Below are 23163 nucleotides of genomic sequence, written 5' to 3' on the forward strand. Positions count from 1 at the left end.
CCTGGGCTGTTTTTGAGCTCAAGGCTGGTGCTCTATGTAGCATTTTGAGCTGCAGTGCCACTTCTGGTTTTCTAGTCTCTGATTTTCTACTAAAAGTCTCATGCACTTTCCTGCCCTGGCTGGCTTTGAACCTTGGTTGTCAGAGCACAGCCTCTTGAGTAGCTAGGATTACAGTGTGAGCCACCAGCACCTGGCAAAATTGTCTTCAGTTTTTAAAAAAAACTGTGGATAACTAACTGTGTGGATAGTTCCTTCACTTTTCCATTAGCATGTGGCTCTATATAAAGCCATGAAAAATGAACAGTAGAGCTAAAAAGAACACTAGCATTGTTGTCTGAAAGTCATTCACAATTTAATAGAATAGATTCGGACTGGATATTTCTTGATCTTTTTCCTTTAAGTTATTAAGATAATTTTAGAATTCAAACAATTTTAGGTTTATGTAAGAACATGATAATTGTTTTAAATTGAATATTTAGTTTTCTGTTGCTGGGGATCAAAATAATAAGCAAGATGATTAAATAGGGACCTACTTTAAATTTTTTAATTGACCCATAATAGTTGTGTATCCTGCTTTTCTTATTGTTTGGCCTGCATAGTTCTTAATTTCTTGGCAAGAAAATAGTATTCGTGTGTGTGTGTGTGTGTGTCTTGTGTGTGTGTGTCTGTCTGTCTTAAACTCTGGACCTTGGATTTACTTGACTTTTGCTCACCGCTGGCACTGTGCCTGTAAGCCATGCCTTCAGTCCTACTTTTTGCTGGTTAATTGGAGATAGATCTTTCAGTTTTTTGCTTGGGATGGCTTTGAACTGCAATACAGCCATAAGTCACCAATGCCTAGGTGGTTTAACAAATTTTAAGTAGTGTTGCCAGAAGTACAGTTTAATACCTAACAAGTAAAAGATATGAGGGAAGGTAAAGATACTACATCTGTTCATCCTTTTTCTTTTACAGTTTTGTTTTTGTTGTTGTTGTTGTTGTGGGAACTCGGAGTCTAGCTGCTGTTTCTAAACTTTTTTTTTCCTTTAAGCACTTTACCACATTAGCCACAGTTCCACTTTCAAGCTTTTAGGAGGTTAATTGGAAATAAGAATTTCATGGACATTCCTGCCCAGGTGTGACTGGCTTCGAACTATGATCCTTACATCTCAGCCTTCTAAGTAGCTAGGATTACAGGCATGATCTACTTGTGCCTGGCCCTGCCTTATTCTTATTGGTACATTGAGGCTGCTTTCTACATACCCTACTCCTTCCTCAGGCTAATTAAAATTTCATTTTGAGTCTAATAACTACAAGTAGTAGAAATGTAAAACAAAGTCCCAAGCTGAAGATTGCTAGCTTTCCCAGTAATGATTGGAATATAATTCTTTTTCTAAGAGAAAAATAATCATGTTTATTGGTGATTATACAGGGATGTTTTATTTGCTCCTTTGTTCTTATTGACTAGCATTTATTGCTGCACTATTTCTGTGTGTTACCACTTAGTTATTTAGGTAATGTATTCAATTTGATTAGTTACCAGTTATTTTATTATTTTTCTCTTAAAGTTATTTAGAATGAAGAACTGTGAACTCCAGGTTATTTTTTTTTTAAAAGAATTAGGAACCTTAGCTATAGTTGGCATTTCTGCTGCTTTAACTAGTTTTTCCTTTTTTTTTTTTTTTTTTTTTTGTCCGTCATGGGGCTTGAACTCTGGGCTTGGCCGCTATCCCTGAACTCTTCGGCTCAATGCTAGCACTCTACCAGTTGATCCATAGCACCACTTCCAGTTTTCTAATTGGTTTATTGGAGATAAGTGTCTCATGGACTTTTCTGCCCAGGCTAGCTTTGAACCGATCCTCAGATCTCAGCCTCCTGAGTAGCTAGGATTAGAGGCATGAGCTGCTGGTGCCCTGCTACTTTAACTAGTTTTATGAAAAATCTGTTTCTACTTGGATGGCAGTGGGTAAACACAGCTGTTTTTTAGGACACTGTGCAAATTATCTTAGGCTGTGTCCCAGTTTTGGATATTTATTACTTGGAGGTATCTATATTCATTTCGTGTTTTTTTCCACTTAGTGTATTTTTTTAAATCTATAACTTGGTGCTAAAGAAGAATCAGCTATGAAAATGAATGGTATAACAGACCAAATAAACAACCCCCTCCCTCTCCACAAAAGAGAGAGAGAGAGAAATTCCCAACAAACTGTGACCTGGGTCACATGCACTATTGTCCTTTATAAGTAATCTGGTGAAAGTTTCCTGGCTGTTATTGTTAATATGTGTACTATAATTTTCCCCCTTGCCTTTTTCTTTTTGAGTTCAGTTCATTTCGATTTTCTGTTTTCATTAAAACACAAAGTACAAAGGTGCAGAGTAAAACAAACATTTTAAATGAATACTATTCATGTGTTGAAGCTACTCTTTTGGCCTTTGAGGAGTACCAAGAAGCAGTTAGAAAAGGCTGTTTATTGCTTTGTGCCTTTATATCTTTTCTGTACTTCTGGTCCTTGTGGAAATAGTGAAGGTGATACCTTTATGAGTGTGTGTTTTGCTAGGTTGAATTACGATACGTGTACTGTTACTGTATGAGTTAGAAGTCTTTGGCTATCATAGAGATAATAACTAAGTGATTTTCCCAAGCCAAGTATTAAAATATCTTAGTTTTCCAGGTACCTTCTGTCTTACTTCAAATATTGGTGGAATCTGTAGTAGAAGACAATCAAATTTGTAAATTTCCAACACACAGAAGTTTGATTTCTTCTTTTAAAAAATGTATATGGATTTTTAGTATGTGTTTAAATGGCTTAGCTTTTTTCTCTTCTTAACAGGAATCTTTTAGCCCTGCTATACAGCTGCACCTTGTACATCAAGCTCCATGTAATGTTCCTCCTTACCTCTCAAAGAACGAATCAAGTCTTGGGGACCTCTTACTGGGTTTTCTTAAATATTATGCTGTAGAGTTTGAGTAAGTCAAGCTTTCAATTATGTTTGTTTATATATGTTAATTTTATAAATTGGGTCAAAGTCTGTATTTGTTAATTGTTGTGCTGTAAACATGTCCAGAAATATCTAGTTAAAAAAACCCTAACAATTTCTAGATGTTATAGTCCCAGCAAATGTACAAGACTATAATATATTAGGCCAGGTTTTAGCTCATTGCATTTGTAATCCCATTTTATATAAAGCCTCATTTTTGAGAAGTGCCTTTCTGAACCCTCTGTTTAGTTCCATAAAGGTATTTCATAGTTTGGGACATCTATTTTCCAGGAACTTAAAATTTATAGAAACTAATACAGAGCAAATGGACTGGAGGTATGGTTCAAGCGGTATTGTGCCTGCCTGCTCAGTATCACACAAACACACAAAATCCTCAGTTTTACTACATTCCAGAATGATATAGGAAAAAATTTGTACTTTGTGAAATTAGATCACAGGAAGGAATCTTAAAAGTATGATTTTTCTACTTTTTTTGGTCAAGAGCAATATGGAGACAGACATTGTGGCAATACAGGTCACCCAGGATAAATGAGTCCCCACCCCTATGTATAGTTCTCAAAGCCTGGCTTTTAAGAATTTTCAGCAGCAAAATGTCAAATAATGAAGTAACTTAATATTTAGTTTAAGAGATGGTATTTGGTCTACATTGCCCAGGCTGGTCCTGAATTCTTAGGCTTAGTCCTTCTTCCTCAGCCTCTATTATTGTAAATGAGATTTTAGAAGTGTACCACTATACATGGCTAAACATCAGTAAATCTTAAGTGGTCATAAAAAGTCCTGAGACATTTATGTCAGATACTCAAGTGTTCTTTATCAGACTTTTAATTCTTTTTCAAGTAAAGAGAAGAATTTATTGAGTACTTTAAATTGCATTAGAAATCTTTATAATCTATTTTTTCCTCAGTACGAGGCTTCACACTGCTAGATAGCGTTCTACCACTTGAGTTATGCCTTTGGCCCCTACATTTTTTTTATCAGCTATCAAAATTCTTTTACATATTAACTAATTCATTACTATGACTATATTCTTAGCTGAGTATCCTACTGTTAATTTTTTTAAATACCATATGTATAGTTTTCCTGTTTTCACTTACTTGCATTCAATTTTTTTTCTGTACTACATTTTTTCAGGAAACCTTGAATACCTGGTATGTACTAAATAACTAGTTGAATAGCAAAAGAAATAGAAAAATATCTTAATGTCTTGGAACTTTTATTCTACTTTGGGAGGTACACAGTAAACAATAACAATACATAATAAGCATGAATAAGTAAGCAGTTGTTAGAAGCTGTAGAGAAAATTAGAGGAGGGAAGTAGAGATTGGGGTGCCGAGGGTTGAGGCAAATGCCAGTATTGTGTAAGAAAATCAGTATAGGTTATACTACTAACTGATAAAATAAAAGGGAAATAATGAAATTGACACAGTTTATATATCTTTTTTATTATAGCTGGAATACTCAAATGATTTCAGTTCGTGAAGCCAAAGTCATTCCAAGGCCTGATGGTATTGAATGGAGAAATAAATATATCTGTGTGGAAGGTAGTTTTCCTATGCTTACTTTAATTACCACTTATTAACATTAGTAAGAGGGAATAATTTAATTTCAGTTTGGATTCGAGTTAAAAGTAAGGCATGTATGTTCTGAAGTGATTACAGTGTTAAATTTTTAACATTTGAAATTTAGTTGAATTTGAACATTTAATCTTTTCTGTTTCCTACCTTTCCACTCCCCACCCCCCCTTTTTCTTCTTCCTCTTTGTTTTTCTTATGTTTGTAGTAGACTCTTACCTTGTGGGCATAGGGTAGGTAAATGGAATGGGAATTGAGGTGATGGCCCTCGAGGATAGATTTGGGGACACACGTACATAAAGATTTCCTTAGTTTTCCACCAGTCTTTTCTGCTTACTATTTCATTTTTCTCTGTTCTTCATCAATTTCTCTCCAAATTTACTGTTTCACTGAATTTCTTTCTAAACCATTTACTCACACCATAACTTGAAACTGGCTTCCATTTTCTCCACATTGAACCTCTACTTTGAAAGGATATAGATCCTTTTTCCTTATGCGCAAAATTAGCCTTTAAATTAAAATTAAGTTTTAAATTATCCTACTGTACATTTGACAGTAAGCACCTCTCATTGTTTCTGGTCACTTTTTATTTAATTTATTTGTGTTCCTTTAGGGTAGGTCCTTGACATGCTGTAAGTCTTCAGAAACTTTACCTACTTTCATGATATAAACTTAAAATACTTAGAGCTGATGACTTTCATTTTTAGTCATCCCTCTCACTGGAGTTCTAACTAACTTATTAGATACACTATAGTTATGAGTTATGGACATATATCTAGTAAAGATATTAGGCTAACCCATACAAAATTCTGTATTTGTAGGTCAGAAATGGTTACATGTTGGCAATTTCATATAATTGAACCTAATCTATAAATGTTTTGGGGCTGGGGATGTAGCTCAGTGGTTCTGTTCTTGCCTTACATATACAGAACCCTAGGTTTGACTCACATTACTGCATAAAGATAGAAAATTGTCCTTTTAATGATTTGTTGTTCAAATGTTCCTCTAACATTGCAGAACCTTTTGATGGAACAAATACAGCCAGAGCTGTGCATGAAAAGCAGAAATTTGACATGATCAAGGATCAGTTTTTAAAGGTAAACATTGTCAGATTAATTCTAGAAATATTAGTGAACTATGCTTTAAAAGTAAAAATATAAATAAGTATGTAATAGTATCAAATAATTTTGATTTCTAAGCTGTGGTGACATTAATGTAACAGAATAGGGAATTTACCACTTGAGTTTAGATTCACTTTTCTGCCAGCGAAGGTTAGCTCTGTTTTTCAGTTATATGACTGTCATATGTTCATTCATATGTTTTCATATGACTTTCACTTTTGTGGAAATAAATATATTATTGGAGTTTATTAAGCTTCCAGAATAATGGAATAAAACTCAATGAACTAATCTCTTTCCATAAAATACCAGGGAGTTTATTACAATCTCGGAAGGAAGCTATGTCTCAGCTATGTCCTTTTTTTTTTTTTTGCTTACCACACTGTTAGATGGAATTTAGAGTGGCCTTTTCTCTTTTATGTTTTGAAAGTTTAAAAAAAATGTATATGTCTATGTCCATAGTATGAATTTAAATCAGTGGTTTTGCTAGATGAGAGTATATAGTGTGAGGTGCACTGTGTTCTATGAAACCTAGGGAGGAATGCTTTATAGAAGAAAGAACTGTGATCATTTTTAGAAGCATAGCTTTTTATTATTTAGACAAAAGTGGACTGTGTTTTCATAATTAACTGCCTTTCAAACCAGGCCCCTTAGTTAATTAATTTTCTGTGTCTGTGCCTGGTGCTTGAACACAAGGCCTTACACTCTCTTCTCTTTTTTCACCTAAGTCTGGCCCTCTACCACTTGAGCCATATCTCCACTTAGGGGTTTTTGCTGGTTAAATAGAGACAATGTCTTAAGAACTTTTCTTTCCCAGGCTGGCTTTGAGCTGCAATCCTCAGATCTCAGCCTCCCGAGTAGCTGGGCTCAGAATAAATTTGTTTAAATTTATTAAACAACATAAAATTTGTTAGGCAGAATAGAAAATTGTTTTTTTTTAGTGATAAATGATAAGCTATAAAAGCAATACTTTCAGTCAACTGGTCAACTAAAGTGAGAATAAATTAGTAGTAGATTTTTAGCTTCTGTTTGTTTGTTTTGCCAGTCCTGGGCCTTGAACTCAGGGCCTGAGCACTGTCCCTGGCTCCTTTTTGCTCAAGGCTAGCACTCTGCCACTTGAGCCACAGCGCCACTTCTGGCCGTTTTCTATATATGTGGTGCTGGGGAATCGAACCCAGGGCTTCATGTATACGAGGCAAGCGCTCTTGCCACTAGACTATATTCCCCAGCCCCAGATTTTTAGCTTTGAACCAGAATTTCAATCTCTCGCTTTCTCTCTCTCTCTCTCTCTCTCTCTCTCTCTCTCTCTCTCTCTCTCTCTCTCTCTCTCCCCCATCATTTTTTATTCATTGTTCTTTTCCCAGAAAAGTTCAGAAAGACCAAAATGCTAAGAAAAGCAAAAAGTCAAATAATTGATGTAATCCTATTTTCTCTCAAATCTAAGGATTTTTTTTTGTTTTTAATACTTTACTATTCAGATGTAATTATTTAGTAATTTATTTTAGATGAATTATTCAATAAATGTCATCTGTAGATACTACTCATGTGCTCAATTTTTTATTTTTTTATCTTTTGGCCAGTCCTTGGCCTTGAACTCTTGCCACTAGGCCATATTCCCAGCCCCTCAATTTTTTAAAAAATTAATGAACTGGAAATATACATCTATAGGTTTTTAAAGTATTTCTAATGATAAGGACAATACTTGGGTAGCTTTTAAAAACTGTGAAGTAAAATATAAAGAGGAAAAGATCATCCAGAAATTTACTAAGTAGAGATAACCACTATTAATATTTTAACACTTCTTTCAGTCTTTTGTTCTTTGTATGTCTTACGTTTTAAGAATGACTCTTTCTTTCTTTCCTAGTCATGGCAGAGATTGAAAAACAAAAGAGATTTGAACAGTATACTACCTTTAAGAGCTGCTATCGTGAAAAGATAACTCACCTCTATTTCTTAAATTCTTCAAGAAATAAAAGAACAATAATTACTTCATAATGCATTTTGTTTACCTCCATCATGTTTTTTTTAATTGTTCTTGTTTTCATGTTCCATTTTTATAGGGACATATATAAAGATTGCATATTTTATTATGATGTTTCCTAATAAAATTGTTTGGTTTAAAAATGTATTTTTGAAAATGTTTACATTGATGACTAGTAATATTATTACGTGAATTTTCAGACAATTAGATAAAATATATTTTGAGAAATTACCTGAACAAATGAAAGGTTTTGATATAACTTCAGTTATTTGTAAGAGTTGTGTGGTATTTTGAAAAGGGTCTGATTCATACATGTTTATTACTGTATCACCTACAATAGGTTGTTGTCTATGTCTGTTTTAATGAAGTAAAGATTCAAGTCATTCAGTTACTTGAAACAAAATGAAATCTTTTATTTCAATGAAATCACTGGAGTCACTAAATACTGGACTGTTACCTTAAGTCTTCATCTGACTCCTTGGACAAATGGGCTTTGAGTATGTCTGTACTAGCATTTCATCAGTGTTTTTACATGCTTTTGATGGATTCTTCAGATTACACGTTATGTTAAAACAACAGTAATTACATTTTACACTGTGCTAATGTGAGTGCTAACGCAGCAGTTAGTGACTTGTGATTGGATTGTTTTAAGGACATTTGGCCTCTGCTGTGCTTTGTCACAGTGTAGTGCAGTGTGCACTTGTTCTTCTGTTTTCCTGCCTTTTTTTTTACCCGTGATAAGCAACAGAAACATCAAGGTTAAGGTTATATCCTGTTTGTAGAATCAGATTTGTTTTTCTGTGTACAGTAATCTAAACTGGAATTTAGTATTTCTTTTCACACAAGGTTGTAGAGGCTGCTGAAAAAGCTAGTGTTTGTTAAAGTTGCTTTTGATTTTTGTAAATATTTGTAAATTGTTACATGTAAATTTAAGTATAAAAACAAATCTCAAAAACAGTTTTAACTTTTGCAAAAGAACTGCTAACAACTTCTTTTAGGCCTACTGTAGTACAATTTATACCTCATGTATTTTTTTTTTTTGCAGACCAGTTCAAAAGTTAAGCTAAAATTTTTCTTTGACTTAAAAGGTGCATATTTTCATTTAAGTTTCAATTTTTATATGATGTCAAATAAACTTTGTACATAGAAATCTGAGTCTTTCTTGAAAAATTTACATTATACAACTTTCATCAAAATATATTGACTATAATTAATATTCTAGTGATGCATCTTGAGTGATCATGATCGTAGTGCATTGTCATGGTACTATTTAGGAATACTATACAGTTCTTAGGAATGAATGAGGACTCAATTTATTGTGTGCACTCACTGTGGCTCAGTTTTTAATGACTCCACTCTTACTCCTTTTCACCCCATTTATTGTAAGAAATAGATTGGTAAGTTAGGTTTGTGTTCTAAATCAAAGGGTTGAAACACTTAAGACTATTTTCAGTCTTGGCTATTTGTCTTGTGAATGTTACATTCTTTTGTTTTCCATTTGTGTTGACCTCTCCATTTCTACATTTTTGGATGTGTTAAGGAATTGTTAGCCAGACTCCGATGGCTCACCCCTGTAATCCTAGTTACTAAGGAGGCTGAGACCTGAGGCTCTTAGTTTGAAGCTAGCCTAGCAGACAAATCCAAGAGCCTCTTACCTCCAGTTAGCTGCACAAAGGTGGAAGTGGGATGTATTGCATTCATGCCATTGCAGCTGGTAATACCCTACCTCCAGATGTAATATTCATCAGTTATAAATAGAATATGCTATAATTAAATACTTGCTGTGGTAGCTATAGTCATTCCCACTAGTAAAGAATATGAGTTATTAAGGCACATGTACCTGGTTGACAACAATACTCAGCAGATATGGTCTGGTCTGGTATTTGGGGAACATTTAATAATGTTCTCTAGTGCTGTGCACTAGGTACTTGGCCAGCTTTTGAGCTGTGAGGGCTGGGAATGGTGGGAGGAAAATGAGTAATGAACTTTAAAAGTGCCTTGGGGACAGAGATACCAGCATTCATTCTCTCTCCTTTCGTGTTGCTTGAACTCAGGACATGGGTACTGTCCCTGAGCTGCTGCTTTTGCTTAAGGCTAACACTCCACCACTTGAGCCACAGCTTCACTTCCAGCTTTTTTGATAGTTAATTGGAGATGAAAGTCTCATGGACTTCCCTGCTGGAGCTGGCTTTGAACCTTGGGCCGTAGATCTCAGCCAGATTACAGGTGTGAGCCACAGACCTCTGGCTACCAACCTCTAATGTCGGCTGTTGTGGGAACCTGGGAAGAACATTCAGTTTAACCTCGGGATTGCAGTGACAGTCTTTAACAATCACAAAGACTGTAAAGGTACAGGGGAGGGACTTGAGATGATGTTGGGAGCCCCTCTAAAAGTGAGAACACAGAGGTAAGATGTAGTTTGCTCAGCAGATTTTTGGTCTTTGTGAGGATTTTGGGCTTCAGTCTTGGAGCACCCCGGGGATTTCTGTTCTGATGTTACATGGTACAGTAAGATTTGGATCCTAAAGGCTGAATTTCAGGCAAAACTTAGATTTTTTGAGTACTGTGAATTTAAAGTCAGTGGAGCTACAACTGTCCTGGCTGAACAGTCAGACATCGCTGAGGCAGAGAATGGAAGTCGGTTCTGAACAATGATCCAAAAGTGAGATCTTGAGTTGTGCTAGCCTAGCATTTTCCATTGAGGCCCTTCATTTGAAATGAATGGGCTCTTAAGCGAGCTACCTAAGCTCCCACTGAGCCTCAGTTTCCTCTAGAAGATAGATAACTAAGTTCCATCGAGTAACGGATAGTAAGGGATTTACTTAGGAAGGAGTGTTTGGAGTAAAGGGTCCAGTGAAAAGCTCAACTCAGAAGCGTTAAGCCTGACCAAATTCTGGAGGAAAAAGCAGGGCTGGGGGCCCTTTCATCCTTTTGAGTCCGAGTGCAGCCCGAGCCACGGTCCCTCTCCACGCGGGGGGCCTGCAGTGGGCCCCAGACGGGCCGCGCACCTGCCGGGCTGGGCCCAGCCAGGAGGAAGGAGGACGCGGGAAGTTGGCAGACAGGCGGGGAGGAGAAGCCCAGCCGGGCCCCTGAAGCTGGGTGGCGAAACTTTTTGGCGCCTTCTATTTAAAGTCTCCGGGCTCCCCCTCCCCCGCGCCGGGAACCCGAGCCGCCGCGCCGGGGCCGCCCAGGGCCGGGTGGCACGGGGTGGTACCCGGGCCAGAGGCGCAGTCAGAGGGAGAACACCAGGCGCAGCGCGGCGTGGGCGCTCCGACTCCGGCCCGGGACAGGCGCGATGGCGAGCAGCGACCGCAGCCGCACCACCCAGAGCTTCCTCGGCTCCGACGGGGACGAGGAGGCGGCGGCCCGGGAGCTGGACAGCGAGGAGGAGTCGGAGGGCGAGGAGGAGGACACGGCGGCCGAGTCGGAGGAGGAGGAGCCCGACGCCAGGTATCTAGCAGCAGCCGCGGGCGGTGCTGTGCCCCGGCCCGCACAGGTGCCAGCAGGGCCGGCCGCCAGCCGCTCCGCGTACCGGTTGCATTGTCCTCTATGCGATCTGGAGTTCATTGCCTTGCAACGAAGCACGTAGTCTCTGCCTTTATTTATTGATTTTTCTTTTCTGAACCCCACGGAGAAGGTGCTCCCTGGCTGCCGGAGTGACAGGCCAGCCTGCAGCAGAGCTTACTACCACCATCCCTTCCCCCAACTCCCTGCGCCCCAGCTCCTGGGCACTGGCTGCTCTTAGTTATTCTTGGAGGTTTACATAGGGTCCTGCAGAACTCCAGAACTTGGCTGGAAGCTCACCCTAGCCCAAGGCACAGGATCAATCTGGAAAAACCTAAGCTACAGGGGAAGGAGTGGCGGCTGAGAAGGTGGCTCTTTAGACGGATGGTAGCCTCTTGGGTGCCTATCAAGGGATTTTTGTTATGGTACAAAGACCCATCCATAAATTTCTTAGGATGAAAAGAAGACTCAAGGCCGGTTGAAGTGAAGGCATGCCTAGCCGGCCCTCCACAGGTGGAGGAATGTGAATTCTAGGATAGCCTGGAGACCCTGTCTCAAACACAAACCAAAACGAAGTTGGGAGTGTGGCTGTAGAGGCCGAGCCCTTGCCCAGCAAGCATAGGCCCTGAGGTCAAACTCTACTACTGCATAAACCAACCAGCCAACAAACAACTTAAGCTAGCAACTCCTGCCCTTAAATTCCTACTGGTCCAAGATCTAACCAACATTGCAACTACATAATAAAACGTTGGTATTGTTTGATCTTCTCACGTAGGCACTAAAATGAGAATAGTAGAAATAATCTCTTTTGGGGTCTGTTTCTACTCTTTACTTGTTCTCTAAATATTGGTGCTTTGCTTTTCTTCTGAGTTTATGTCAGTCAGTGTGACTCTAGCATATTCAGTAGAAAGAGTCTGAAGGTGGTGGATGGGTGTGTACCATTTTGAGCATGCATGCACACTTGATGTTAAAAAACAGTGCCCAACCTATTCCAGCAAGCTAACATGAAGAAGTAGCTCATAGAGTGGTATTGGCCAGAGTAAATCGACAGTCAGATAGGAAGTAAGTCTTCAATTATGTGTCTCCTGTTCTCCAAGCAACTATCAAAAAGGAAGCAGGCACAGACTCTTCCCTCAATACATTGATGGGTGAAGTTAGGGAGCAATATGGGGAGTATGGGACTATGTGCTTAAAAATTAGAGACAGAAGACAGATTGTGGAAGGTCAGGAGAACGGGTTAAGCTTTGGCTGCCTCCTAGGAATAGGCTTCAGCTGGGCTTTGTAAAATGGACTTACCCTGGCCCAAGGCACGGGATCAATCTGGAAAAACCTAAGCTCTTTTTCTTCTTTAAAAAAATTTTTTTTTTGGTTACTCTGTTTCATTTTCTTTACATATGGTCTATTTGCATGTATATCTTCTGGAGGGTGGGCAGAAGGGTCCAGGAAAAAGGGTGAGAAAGTGCACCAGTGGCGCTCACTGGACAGTGACGAAAGTGAACTATACAACTCCGTGGGTGGAGACGGGAGGGAGGGAAGAAAGACACAGTACAAACGGAAATGTACTCATTACCTGACTCATGTAATTGTAATCAACTCTATCATAATAAAGTAAATTTTAGAAAAGGAAACTGGGGGCTGGGGATATAGCCTAGTGGCAAGAGTGCCTGCCTCGGATACACGAGGCCCTAGGTTCGATTCCCCAGCACCACATATACAGAAAATGGCCAGAAGCGGCGCTGTGGCTCAAGTGGCAGAGTGCTAGCCTTGAGCGGGAAGAAGCCAGGGACAGTGCTCAGGCCCTGAGTCCAAGGCCCAGGACTGGCAAAAAAAAAAAAAAAAAAAAAAAAAAGAAAAGGAAACTGGGCAGGAGATGCATAAAGGAATAACCAGAAAAGGTACCTATGCGACAAGGAACAAGGAATAGAGATAGGGACCAGTGATCCTGGGTATATTGAGAAGGGAATGTGTGGCAACCTCGCCTTTATAATAGTAGCACCTAGGTTGTGCCTAACCTTGTGAAACGAATATCCCCAAGAGATTCTGAAAACTCATTTATACTAAAATGTGAGCAGCTGACCATTTGAAGCACCACCAGGCTGCATTGCCTTTAGACAGAGGTCAGGACCTTGAAGTGAAGATAGGATTCATCTTCAGTAAACTTCAGCCCATTCTTACTATGGATGGAAAGATATCAGAATAAGTTAGAGTGGGAAGAAATACAAGAGAGCCCTTTTTAAAAAAATCACATTTTTGGCTTTTGACAACACGAGTAATGGTAGAACTTCTGATCTGGACTTGAAGAATAACGGATTGTCTTATAGGAAGTAGTCTGACAGGCCAATTGGGAAGCTGACTTTCACTGAGGTGATTAGGGTGCACACCAGGGTGAGGCAATGGGGAAAGGAGGCAGGGGAAGTTTCTAGAGGAAGGGAGAGGTCAGCGAGGGGCAAGTCCTCATGGAATGGGGAGCCTCCGATCCCTGCCTGCCTCCCTGGGCCTCACTTACTGCCTTTACAAATGTGGCCTCACCTTCTGAGTCCTTCTAAGACTAGAAATGAGGACTCCGAATATTTTCTAAGAAATGGAAGGTGACAATGATAAGTCATTCTTTCCTTTCTTCAGGCTCTTCCACAATAAGGCCCTGAGTCACCACCAGGCATGGTGCTCAGTGCCCTGTGTTGACTCCCGTTGAACCCTCGTAGGAGCACTGTCATGTGGCTGGCCTGTTACAGATGAGGAACTGAAGTTTCATATCACTTACTGAGAGCAAAGCAAGCACGATGGGAGCCTAGGTCTGTGCATGCAAGCAGGAAGACTTTCACTACCCCTGCCCTGTGAGGATGCCCTCTTTCTGCTACAAGGGAAGCTGACATGGCTTCATCTAGCTTTGACTTTCAGAGCTTATTAGAGAAAAAGGGGGAAAAATGCTCTGCTGTTACTGGGACTTGAACTCAGGGTCTTTCCCTCTTCCTTAGCTTTTTTTTTTTTTTGCTCAAGGATGGTATTCTAGCACTTGAGCAACACACTTTCCTGGGTTTTTGCTCAATAATTAGATTTGTCTGCCTGGGCTGGTTTTAAACCAAGATCCTCAGACCAGCCTTCTGATAAGCTAGGATTATAGGAGTGAGCCACTAGCACCTGTACCAGCACTAAAGTGAAAAAGTTAAAGTTTTTTTTTAATGTTGTTTTTGTTTTTCAGAAGCCAGAACCAGTCTTGGATGTTGCAATCAGTTTGTAAACTGAATTTTATAAATTAAGAGACACCTAAAAGTTTTAAAAAAATGAAGCTTAAGTAATAACAGAATGGTTATTTGACATCTCATTACTAAACCACAATCAAAATGGTGTTTATGAAGATTCTACCAATGCAGAAAATGTTTATGTTGAATTTGAAAAAGTTTCATAGTATAACTTAGAATGATGTCAAGCGTAAAATCAAACTGAGGTGCTGGAAAAGAGATCTAAAGAGTTAATTAAAATTAATATTCACAATCCAGGCTAGTTTGGGGATTAAAAGATGGTTTTCCCAGGGATAATGGTGGATTCAGGTGTTTTCTTTATATTTATCTGAACTTTTCTGTTTGTCTGTAACAAATATGTAGTACATTTTATTATCAGGAAAAATAAAATAATAAACACTCAAATGGCATGACTAGTCATAGCTCCAGTACTAGAGCACTTAGAAGGCCCTAAGTTCAAACCCCAGTACTGCCAACAACAACAAAATTCAAAAGACAAAAAGCAACTTAGCTTTCTTTTATCCTTCCAAGTATAATATATAGAATTACCTATAACTACCTTTCTGAAACAAGTAAAAATCTCTCCTAATTACAAAAATGCTTTTATAGTACAGGGTAAAAAAAGCTTTTTCCATCCTCTTTGTGCTAAAAATCATTCCCAAGGCTTCACTCATGCTAGTGAAGCTTTCCACCATAGGACTATACCTCAGCCCCAGCCCAGTCCTTACACTGGGTTAGTGAATTACCCTCTTGACATACCAGTCCTACCAACTGGTCATATGTGACTATGGTATACAGCATCAAGAGGTCTGGGTATGCATCCTGTTAGCCATTCTACCAAGGACAAATTCTGTCTTCTGTGTGCTCAATTATTTCATCCATTAAGGATGGTAATAATGCCTAATTCACAAGGTACGTGGGTGTATAAAGTTAGACTTCGCTCTTGAGGAAAACTCACTGGCAAAGTTCTGCCTCTTGGTGACAGTTCATCAGGAAGGGAAGAGGGCTGGTGGCAGTTGTCAATCTGCGCAATGATTCAGGGAACAGAGAGCCATGGGCCAGACAAGGCGCTGGGCATATGAACATTACTGTGACTGTAACGGCCCTCAAGGAGTTCATATTCTGGGTAGAGAAACAGAACATAATTGTATCCTTCACTGTTAGAGGAGACTGAGGGAGGAAAAGGTAAGAACCACCTCAAAGTGGAGAGAAGTTCCTGGAATCCCTACACCTGGAGGACTTTACCATTAGAGCCAGGTTTCAAATCTCAGTGAAGTGCCTCATAGATATCAAAAGCATTCTTGTGGTGCAAGCTTCAGTCAAGGTCATTGGTAAAAGCAGTTCTATAAAATCACCAGATTTGAGAGCTAGGGGAGGCTTTGGAAACATCTATTCCCAGCTGATTATTTTACAAATCCAGAAAGCAAGTGTTGAGATGTTTTCTCCAAGTGGACATTCTCTTTAGTGATGGAACTAGGACTAGACCCCCAAGTGTCTGGACTCCAATATTGTGTTCATTCATTTATTAATTCAACAGATAATTACTAGGCTCCTGTGGTGTGCTAGATCCAAAAGGTTCAGAACAAGGTTTTTGCCTCCTGAAGCTGACTTTCCAGTTTAGATAGAGGAAGAAACACATAAATAATATGCTAGGTGGTCATAAACTATATGAAGACAAATCCAGTGGGGTTCGAGCTAGGCTGTTTTCGATAGACCGGTGAAGAAGCCTCTCTGATATGATGACGTTGAGCAGAAAGCAAAGGACTGTGTGTCGCAGGCAAAGGGAAGAGCAGCGCCAGGGCACTGAAGTGGGAGCACATGTCCAGTTTCCTGGAGTAGAATGAGCAAGGGGAGAGACGAAGGGGAGTCCAAGACTGGTGGGTCCCACGTCATGTCAGGCTTTGTAGGCCTTGTGGACCCTTGACTTGCTTTGTTTTTTGTACTTTCCTGACTATGAGACCAAGCACTTTTTTGCCTTTCCCATATATCACTTAGACCCATTCTATCATTTTGTTGTTGTTGTTGTTGGATACATTTGAGTTGGCCCAGTTTAATTTCTCTATGTAAGCACAGCTGGTTTTTGCTATGGTATTTTACCCAGTGCTTAAAAATCACCTTCAACTTACAGCTTTGCCAGGGCCTATATAAAACATGTCTGTCTAAGATGATAGAATTAATATTGCTAGTGACATTCACATTTGACTAATCATTACAGGGAACAAATGTTGTGGAGGTGAAGGAAGGTTGTAAGTGGAATTTGTTATCAGTACAGTGCACTCTGTTTCCGTGTATCTATTTATGGGGTGTCTTCCACTGATTTGCTTACCAAGGTGTTCTGACAAGGCTGTTATCTGAGCCAGCCCTCTTGTGAGGTCGGTGGAAAGAGCTGGGACCGGGAGAGCTGCCCAACGCTTCAGGATGCCAGAGGCTGAAGGAGGAGAAGAGAAAACAGAGGCCTTCTTCGCTTATAAACTTATAAGTAAAGATGTTGGGTGGTACGCAAGTGTATATAAATGCATTAACTGAAATATGGTAGATTCAAGGGAAAACTCAAGTAGTGTAAATCCTTAGAAAGGCCAAGTCCAAGTTCAACAAAATAAGAAAGGAAATGGGTACTTGCAAGGGGTGGGTGGTAGGGTCAAGGGGAAAGGTAGAGATGAATGAAGAGGAGAAGAAGGGGAGAATACAGTCAGGAGTTCAATGTATAGCCTACAACATTAAGAAGTGTGAGAGGGGTGGGTAAAGTGGAATGGGTGAGAATGTTGAAAGGAGTGGCATTGATCAAGATGCCTTGTGTTCATAAACGCTTAGTTAAATGGCAACTCGCTTGTACAACTAAAGATAATAAAATAAGTTAATCTGAAAAAGAAAAATAACAACAATAGAACAAAGCTCAGAGGCATTTTGAGTTAGATATTGAAGTGGTGGTCAAATGTCAGCTGCATGGATATTACATACTCTTGGTAAGAAATTTGAGTCCACTAAGGGGAATACTATAAGAGTTGGAATTACTGTTTCTTTTTTAAAGCAGTGAACCTGCTAAATTGTAGAACATACTGATAGAACTGAAAAATACCTTATGAATCATGGCTGTTCTGAAGACAAATGCTTGGTTGTCTTTATTTAGACATAGTCAATTTCCCCTTCCTATCAAGAAACTTAAAAGAGAACAAGATACAAGAGACTGGTTGTAATTTGTACATGAAAACAGTTATTCAGTAGAAATATAATGTCAACCACAGCCCCATGTGTAACTTAAAAATTTTAATGGCTACATTAAAAATTAAGAGATGACATTCACTTTTAATAATGTATTTATTTAACCCAATAGCCAAAGTACTATCATTTCACATGAAATGAACATTAAAAGCTGAGGGTTTTTTTTTTGCCAGTCCTGGGCCTTGGACTCAGGGCCTGAGCACTGTCCCTGGCTTCTTTTTGCTCAAGGCTAGCACTCTGCCACTTGAGCCACAGCGCCGCTTCTGGCCATTTTCTGTATATGTGGTGCTGGGGAATTGAACCCAGGGCCTCATGTATATGAGGCAAGCACTCTTGCCACTAGGCCATATCCCCAGCCCCAAAAGCTGAGTTTTTTTTTTAACAACACTTAGTAATAAGTTTTTGAAATTTGATGCATATTTTATATTTGCAGCCCATGTTAATTTGCCTACCTAACTACAGCCACCTGTGGCTGGTCAATACAAACCCAGGGATCTAAAAACCTGTTAGCTTCACTGGAATCAGTAGAGCTGTTTCATTGGCAATGAGTGCTATATGGCAGTTCTTGTGCTAGGCTCTAGGAAGATAAAAATGTTTGGCTGCTGCAATTGTTTCTCTCAAGGAGCTCACAGTCTGATAAAAGGAGCATATGACTCCATGATATTGTCCTATTTACTACACAAAGGACACTAAGCAAAGCCATTTTTCCTGAAATGAGATTTAGAAAGGTTTTGTAGAGTACACTGTTGCTGGGAAGGAAGGTATTTTAGGCACAAGATGTATAGCTCAATATCCCTTAAATTTCTGGTTCTGGCACTTGAGTTGCCAATTCCAACCCTGTCTAAGACCTTGGTTGCTTTTTTTTTGTTTGTTTGTTTTTTCATCCAGAATCACTCAGGACTTTCCAGGTTAAGAATATCTGCTTTGATTGGATAAGTGAATTATAGGAATGAAGTTGCCTGGACATCTTCACAAAGCAAATTTAGTTGGAATGTTGAACTCAGATCAGATCAAACTTGTGTGGTTGTTGACTGCTCACTTACTAGAGATTGATAATGTCCCGGGACTGTGGAACTAGAGTAGCTCGGAGAGGAGCGATAAGTCTTGAAGGATTGTTCAATTATGAGGTCTGCAGAGTTCATTCCCACCTTCTGTGGCATGATCCAGATCATAGATGGAGGGATAAGAGTAAGCTTTGCTTTTTGTCCAGAGAAAAGTCCTCTATTAAGGCAAAGCAGTATGAGTTCAGTTCCCAAATGCCACATCCTAATCTGGTAAAGTCCAAGCTATGTGGGGGATTAATTGAAACCACTGTTCAGTCTACCAGGCTCTCAGGCTCAAAGCCCACTTATGGAGCTATTACTGTGTTTTCTTTACCTGGCTATCTTTTTCTTTTAAAAGAAAATCCATATGCTAAGCATCCACTAGGGTACCCCTAAAATAAATGCATTTTAGTAGGACACTTAAAATTGTTGATTTAAATAAAATTGACAAAAAGAAATGTACTCAGTGCTGGACTTGTGTAATGTAACCCCTTGGCTCATCACCTTTACAATAAAAATTAAAAATGAATAAATAAAATTGATTTCCTCCATTTTCAGGAAGTGTGTTTAGTAAGCAACGATGCTTACTCATGCAACAGATATTTACTATGGACTTAGTGTCAGGCAATCTAAATATGCAATGAATAAAACAGGTAATGTTCCTAATCTATCCACTTTAGCCTCTGTGTAGGGAAGAAGTAATCTTACATGTTATTGAAAAGGCCAATGCATGACAATATGGATTGTCCCTAAGGAGCTGAAGCAGTGTCTACTAGGATCCCCAGTCCTTTAAATTCTGATCCCAGGAGACCTCTGTTGATTATCTGAAGACTTTGGGTCCTTCTGGCCAGCCCTGTGGCTAAAATGTGGGGTGCTGGTGGCTCATTCCTGTAATTCCATAGCTATTCAAGAAGCTGAGATCTGAGACTCACAGTTCAAAGCCAGCCTGAGCAGGAAAGCTCATGAAACCTTTATCCTCAATTAACCACCAAAAAGCCAGAAGTAGAGCTATGGTTCAAGTGGTAGAGTGTTGAGCAAAAAAACCTAAGGGACAGCACCTAGGCCCTGACTTCAAACCACAGAATGAGCACAAAAACAAAAGAAATAACTAAGTGTTCACTGTGGTATAGTAGGATCTGGCAAGAAAACCTGGCTGCTACTGACTCTTACCCTAAAAGAGATTCATACATCACCTCCCCAACTGCCTTGTGTTTGAGAGGATTAAGAGAAAATGGAGGCTTATCAATATTGAGTAATGTATGAATTTCCATAGCTGGTAGGTTTGTATATTAGCTAGATTCAAACCTGAGCTGGTAGCATGATCTGTACTAGAACTCTTATGAATTTAGTGCTCATCTTAAAACTATATATACATTATACATGCATAGTGATATATACAACATATACATCATATATTAAACAGGCTCCTGTTCTTTCCCTTTTTCTTTTCTTTTTGAGGTAGTCTTTCTTTGTATACCAGGCTGGCCTGCTTTCTAGATTCTCCTGAGTATGAGAATTACAGGTGTGTGTACTTCCATGCCCACCTCAGACAACTGTTTTTTCCTCCTCCTTCTCCTGTTCCTCTTCCTTCTCCTCCTCCATCTTTTCCTTCTCATTCTTCTTTTTCTTTTCGTAGCACTGGGATTTGAACTAAGGGTCTTGCTAGATGGGCATTCTGCTATTTGAACCATGGTCCTATCCCTTTTGGATCTCATTTTTTTTTTGCCAGTCCTGGGGCTTGAACTCATGGCCTGGGCACACTCCCTGAGCTTCAAGGCTAGCACTCTACCACCTGAGCCACAGCATCATTTCTGGCTTTTTTGTTTGTTTATGTGGTACTGAGGAATCGAACCCAGGGCTTCATGCATGCTAGGCAAGCACTCTACCACTAAGCCACATTCTCAGCCCTTGAGCTCATTTTTTAAATAGAGTCTTGCATTTATGCCTAGGCTTGCTTGCACTTTGATCCTCCTATTTATGTTTCCCACATCTTGGGATGACAGCTTTTATTGACTGAGATGGAAAGTCTCTTAAATTTTTTCCCCCTAACTTGCCTGTAATTTCAGTTCTCCTGATCTCTGCTTCCTGATAAGCAGGGATGACAGACATGAGCCACCTATTATGCAGTGTATTCCTTTTCATATTTGGGCAAAATATTATTATTTTAAAGTGGTTCAATTTACTCAAACTTTCAAAAAAGCTAACATAAAAAAAACCACCCTGACAATCTATGTAGTAGCTAATCCTGCTCATCAGTGTAACTATATTAAGTTTCATAGTGTGTAATAGAGACGGTAGATCTTATGTTTAAAAATAGACCTTAGGCAATCCAGTGATTGCATTTCCATAAGGTCAAAGATAGCAACACCAAAAGCACTTCTCTACATACTCTGTAGGGATCGTATGACAAACACTTAATACTATTTACCACAGTATCTATGATAGTCTGATATTTAATTTAAAAGAATTTTGATTCATCTTAGGGCGATGAACTTTGATGTTTTCATATCCAGAGGAGAGTGATACAATAGCCTGGGTCTTCTTTAGAGTGTTGGGATCGTTAAGGGCTTCCATAAATTCTCTCTCTTCATCCCCAGTTGGAGCATACACTGTGTTAAACTATATCTTTAAATACTAGACAGTATTGAGAGGTTCTAGCTTATGGCTGTGTCCCATTCTAGCTTTGGGATGTATGGCTCCTCGTCCACCTGTCTCAGCTCACCTGCCATTTCTACTGTTCACTGTATTCCAGCCATGTTGGCTTCTTTCCTAGCCTCTAGCAGGCTCATCCAGGTTTGGGTATTTGCTGTGCCTTCTGCCTGACATGCTGCAACTCCAGATCCTTTGCTGGAGTTTCAGAGCACATGCCACTTTCTTCAAGAGCCTTTCCTTCACCTTTCTGCCTAGTAGCTGAGTTCTCGTGGGCTCACCAGGCATTGTTTTGCATTGCTTTTCATAGTTCTATCACTGTCTGAAAGGTATTTTGGGTTTATTTATTCTTTATTGCTAACACTAGAATGTAAGCTCCCTGAGGGCAGCAGCCTGGCTTCTCTTCTTGGATGCAGTTTCTACAAGTAGATCACAATGTCTCCTACACCCATGTGCTTAAGAAATGATTGTTGAATGACCATAACATTTCATCCTCAGAATCTCAGCTCCTTTTGTCTAATTAATACAACTGCTACTGTTATCCTCTGACAGTTGAAATAAAGGGCATAGGGAATGAGAACTGAGGAGTGGTCATTGGGTTTGGCAAGACTTAAGTCAATGGGGAGATATTAGTAATATATAGAACTACAAAACTCTTAGAAAGTCAATAGTTTAAGCCTATCAGCATCGATTTTGGATTGGATTTACTTTGAGCCAGTCCTTCTAACTGTAGCATCTGGATACTACCTTGGGGGAAAGTGAGTGCTTGGAAGAGGAATGAGTAGACATACAAAGCAGACTGGGAGTGTACTTGTGCCGGAGTCTAATTTGCTCATAGCAGTGAACCTAGGATATCTCTAGAAAACAGCTTTCTCCAGCTCCTCATTTCCAGTCACTGAGAGACAACTCCCAGGGCCAGTGACATTCTTATTTTTCTGACTCTTAAGATTAACCAAAAAGTATGAGGGAGGAATAACAAATACAAAGTTAGCTGTATTGGCATACAAAGTGAAATTCCTTGACAAACAAAGATTTGGTTAACTCAATAGAATTAGGGTTCCCGTTTCATTTTCATACTTGGCCTTCTGGAAGAAAGTGCTGGTGGAGTTTTGGATATCAGCCTAGACTGGCACAGGGGCGAAGGTAATGCAGCCACAGGGCTGTGACAAGGTCAGGAGAGAACAACACTATTGGCATTAGAAAATCAGGGTCTTGTCATTTTGAATAACTTAGGAGAATCACTGGCCTACTTTAGCTTTGAGGAAAAAATGACAAGAAATGGCAGCCGGTTCTTAGCATTTTCTATTTCTCTCTGCTCTAGTTCATACTTACAGCTCAACCTGCCAGAGTTTCTACCTGTCAATCCTTTAACTAAGTTTATGAACTTTGGCAGTTTAGACCCATGGATTTAGAAACTTGGGCTTTAGGAATAATACTACCATTGAAAAGGTTTCAATTTGCAATAAACTTAAGGCTGTACAGTTGTTTTTCTTTAGGTAAAGGATGCTTGTCTTGGTTTCTAAAATTTTTGTTATTTAAGGCTTTGACTTGTGATAGTAGCTAATTGTGATCAATTTAAGCACACGATGATTTGGTAGCTTATAGTCATGGACAGCTGGGGTTTACTTCCATTATTTCTCAGATGATGATACATGTGACCAGGGATTGACAGCTCTATGTCAGGAAACTTGTTTTGTTTGCTTTTGGTCTCATTATGTAACCCAAGTTGATCTTGAACTCTGGATCCTCCTGCCTCAGCCTCCTAAATGCTAGGATTACAGGCTATGCCACCACACCTGCATGAAAACTGAGTTCTTTTTTTTTTTTTTTGGCCAGTCCTGGGCCTTGGACTCAGGGCCT

The 23163-nt window shown here is 39.4% G+C and overlaps 2 protein-coding genes across 7 annotated transcripts in view; both read left to right on the plus strand.

The window, feature by feature from the left end:
• Positions 1-8804, plus strand: part of Tent2 (terminal nucleotidyltransferase 2) — a 47611-nt gene extending 38807 nt beyond the window's left edge. For all 6 annotated transcript variants that reach the window (XM_048331121.1, XM_048331120.1, XM_048331119.1 and 3 more), the window contains 4 exons: positions 2811-2947; positions 4429-4520; positions 5568-5647; positions 7533-8804. In XM_048331121.1, coding sequence (XP_048187078.1) covers positions 2811-2947; positions 4429-4520; positions 5568-5647; positions 7533-7607 — 384 coding nt within the window. In that variant the 3' untranslated portion in view covers positions 7608-8804. The remainder of the gene's footprint in view (positions 1-2810; positions 2948-4428; positions 4521-5567; positions 5648-7532) is intronic.
• Positions 8805-10882: 2078 nt separating this feature from the next.
• Positions 10883-23163, plus strand: part of Cmya5 (cardiomyopathy associated 5) — an 85826-nt gene continuing 73545 nt past the window's right edge. Inside the window, exon 1 of the mRNA XM_048331291.1 lies at positions 10883-11099. Within this exon, the coding sequence (XP_048187248.1) occupies positions 10945-11099 (155 nt within the window). The 5' untranslated portion in view covers positions 10883-10944. The remainder of the gene's footprint in view (positions 11100-23163) is intronic.

This window comes from Perognathus longimembris, chromosome 22 (genome assembly GCF_023159225.1).
Source record: "Perognathus longimembris pacificus isolate PPM17 chromosome 22, ASM2315922v1, whole genome shotgun sequence".
Classification (NCBI taxonomy): domain Eukaryota; kingdom Metazoa; phylum Chordata; class Mammalia; order Rodentia; family Heteromyidae; genus Perognathus; species Perognathus longimembris.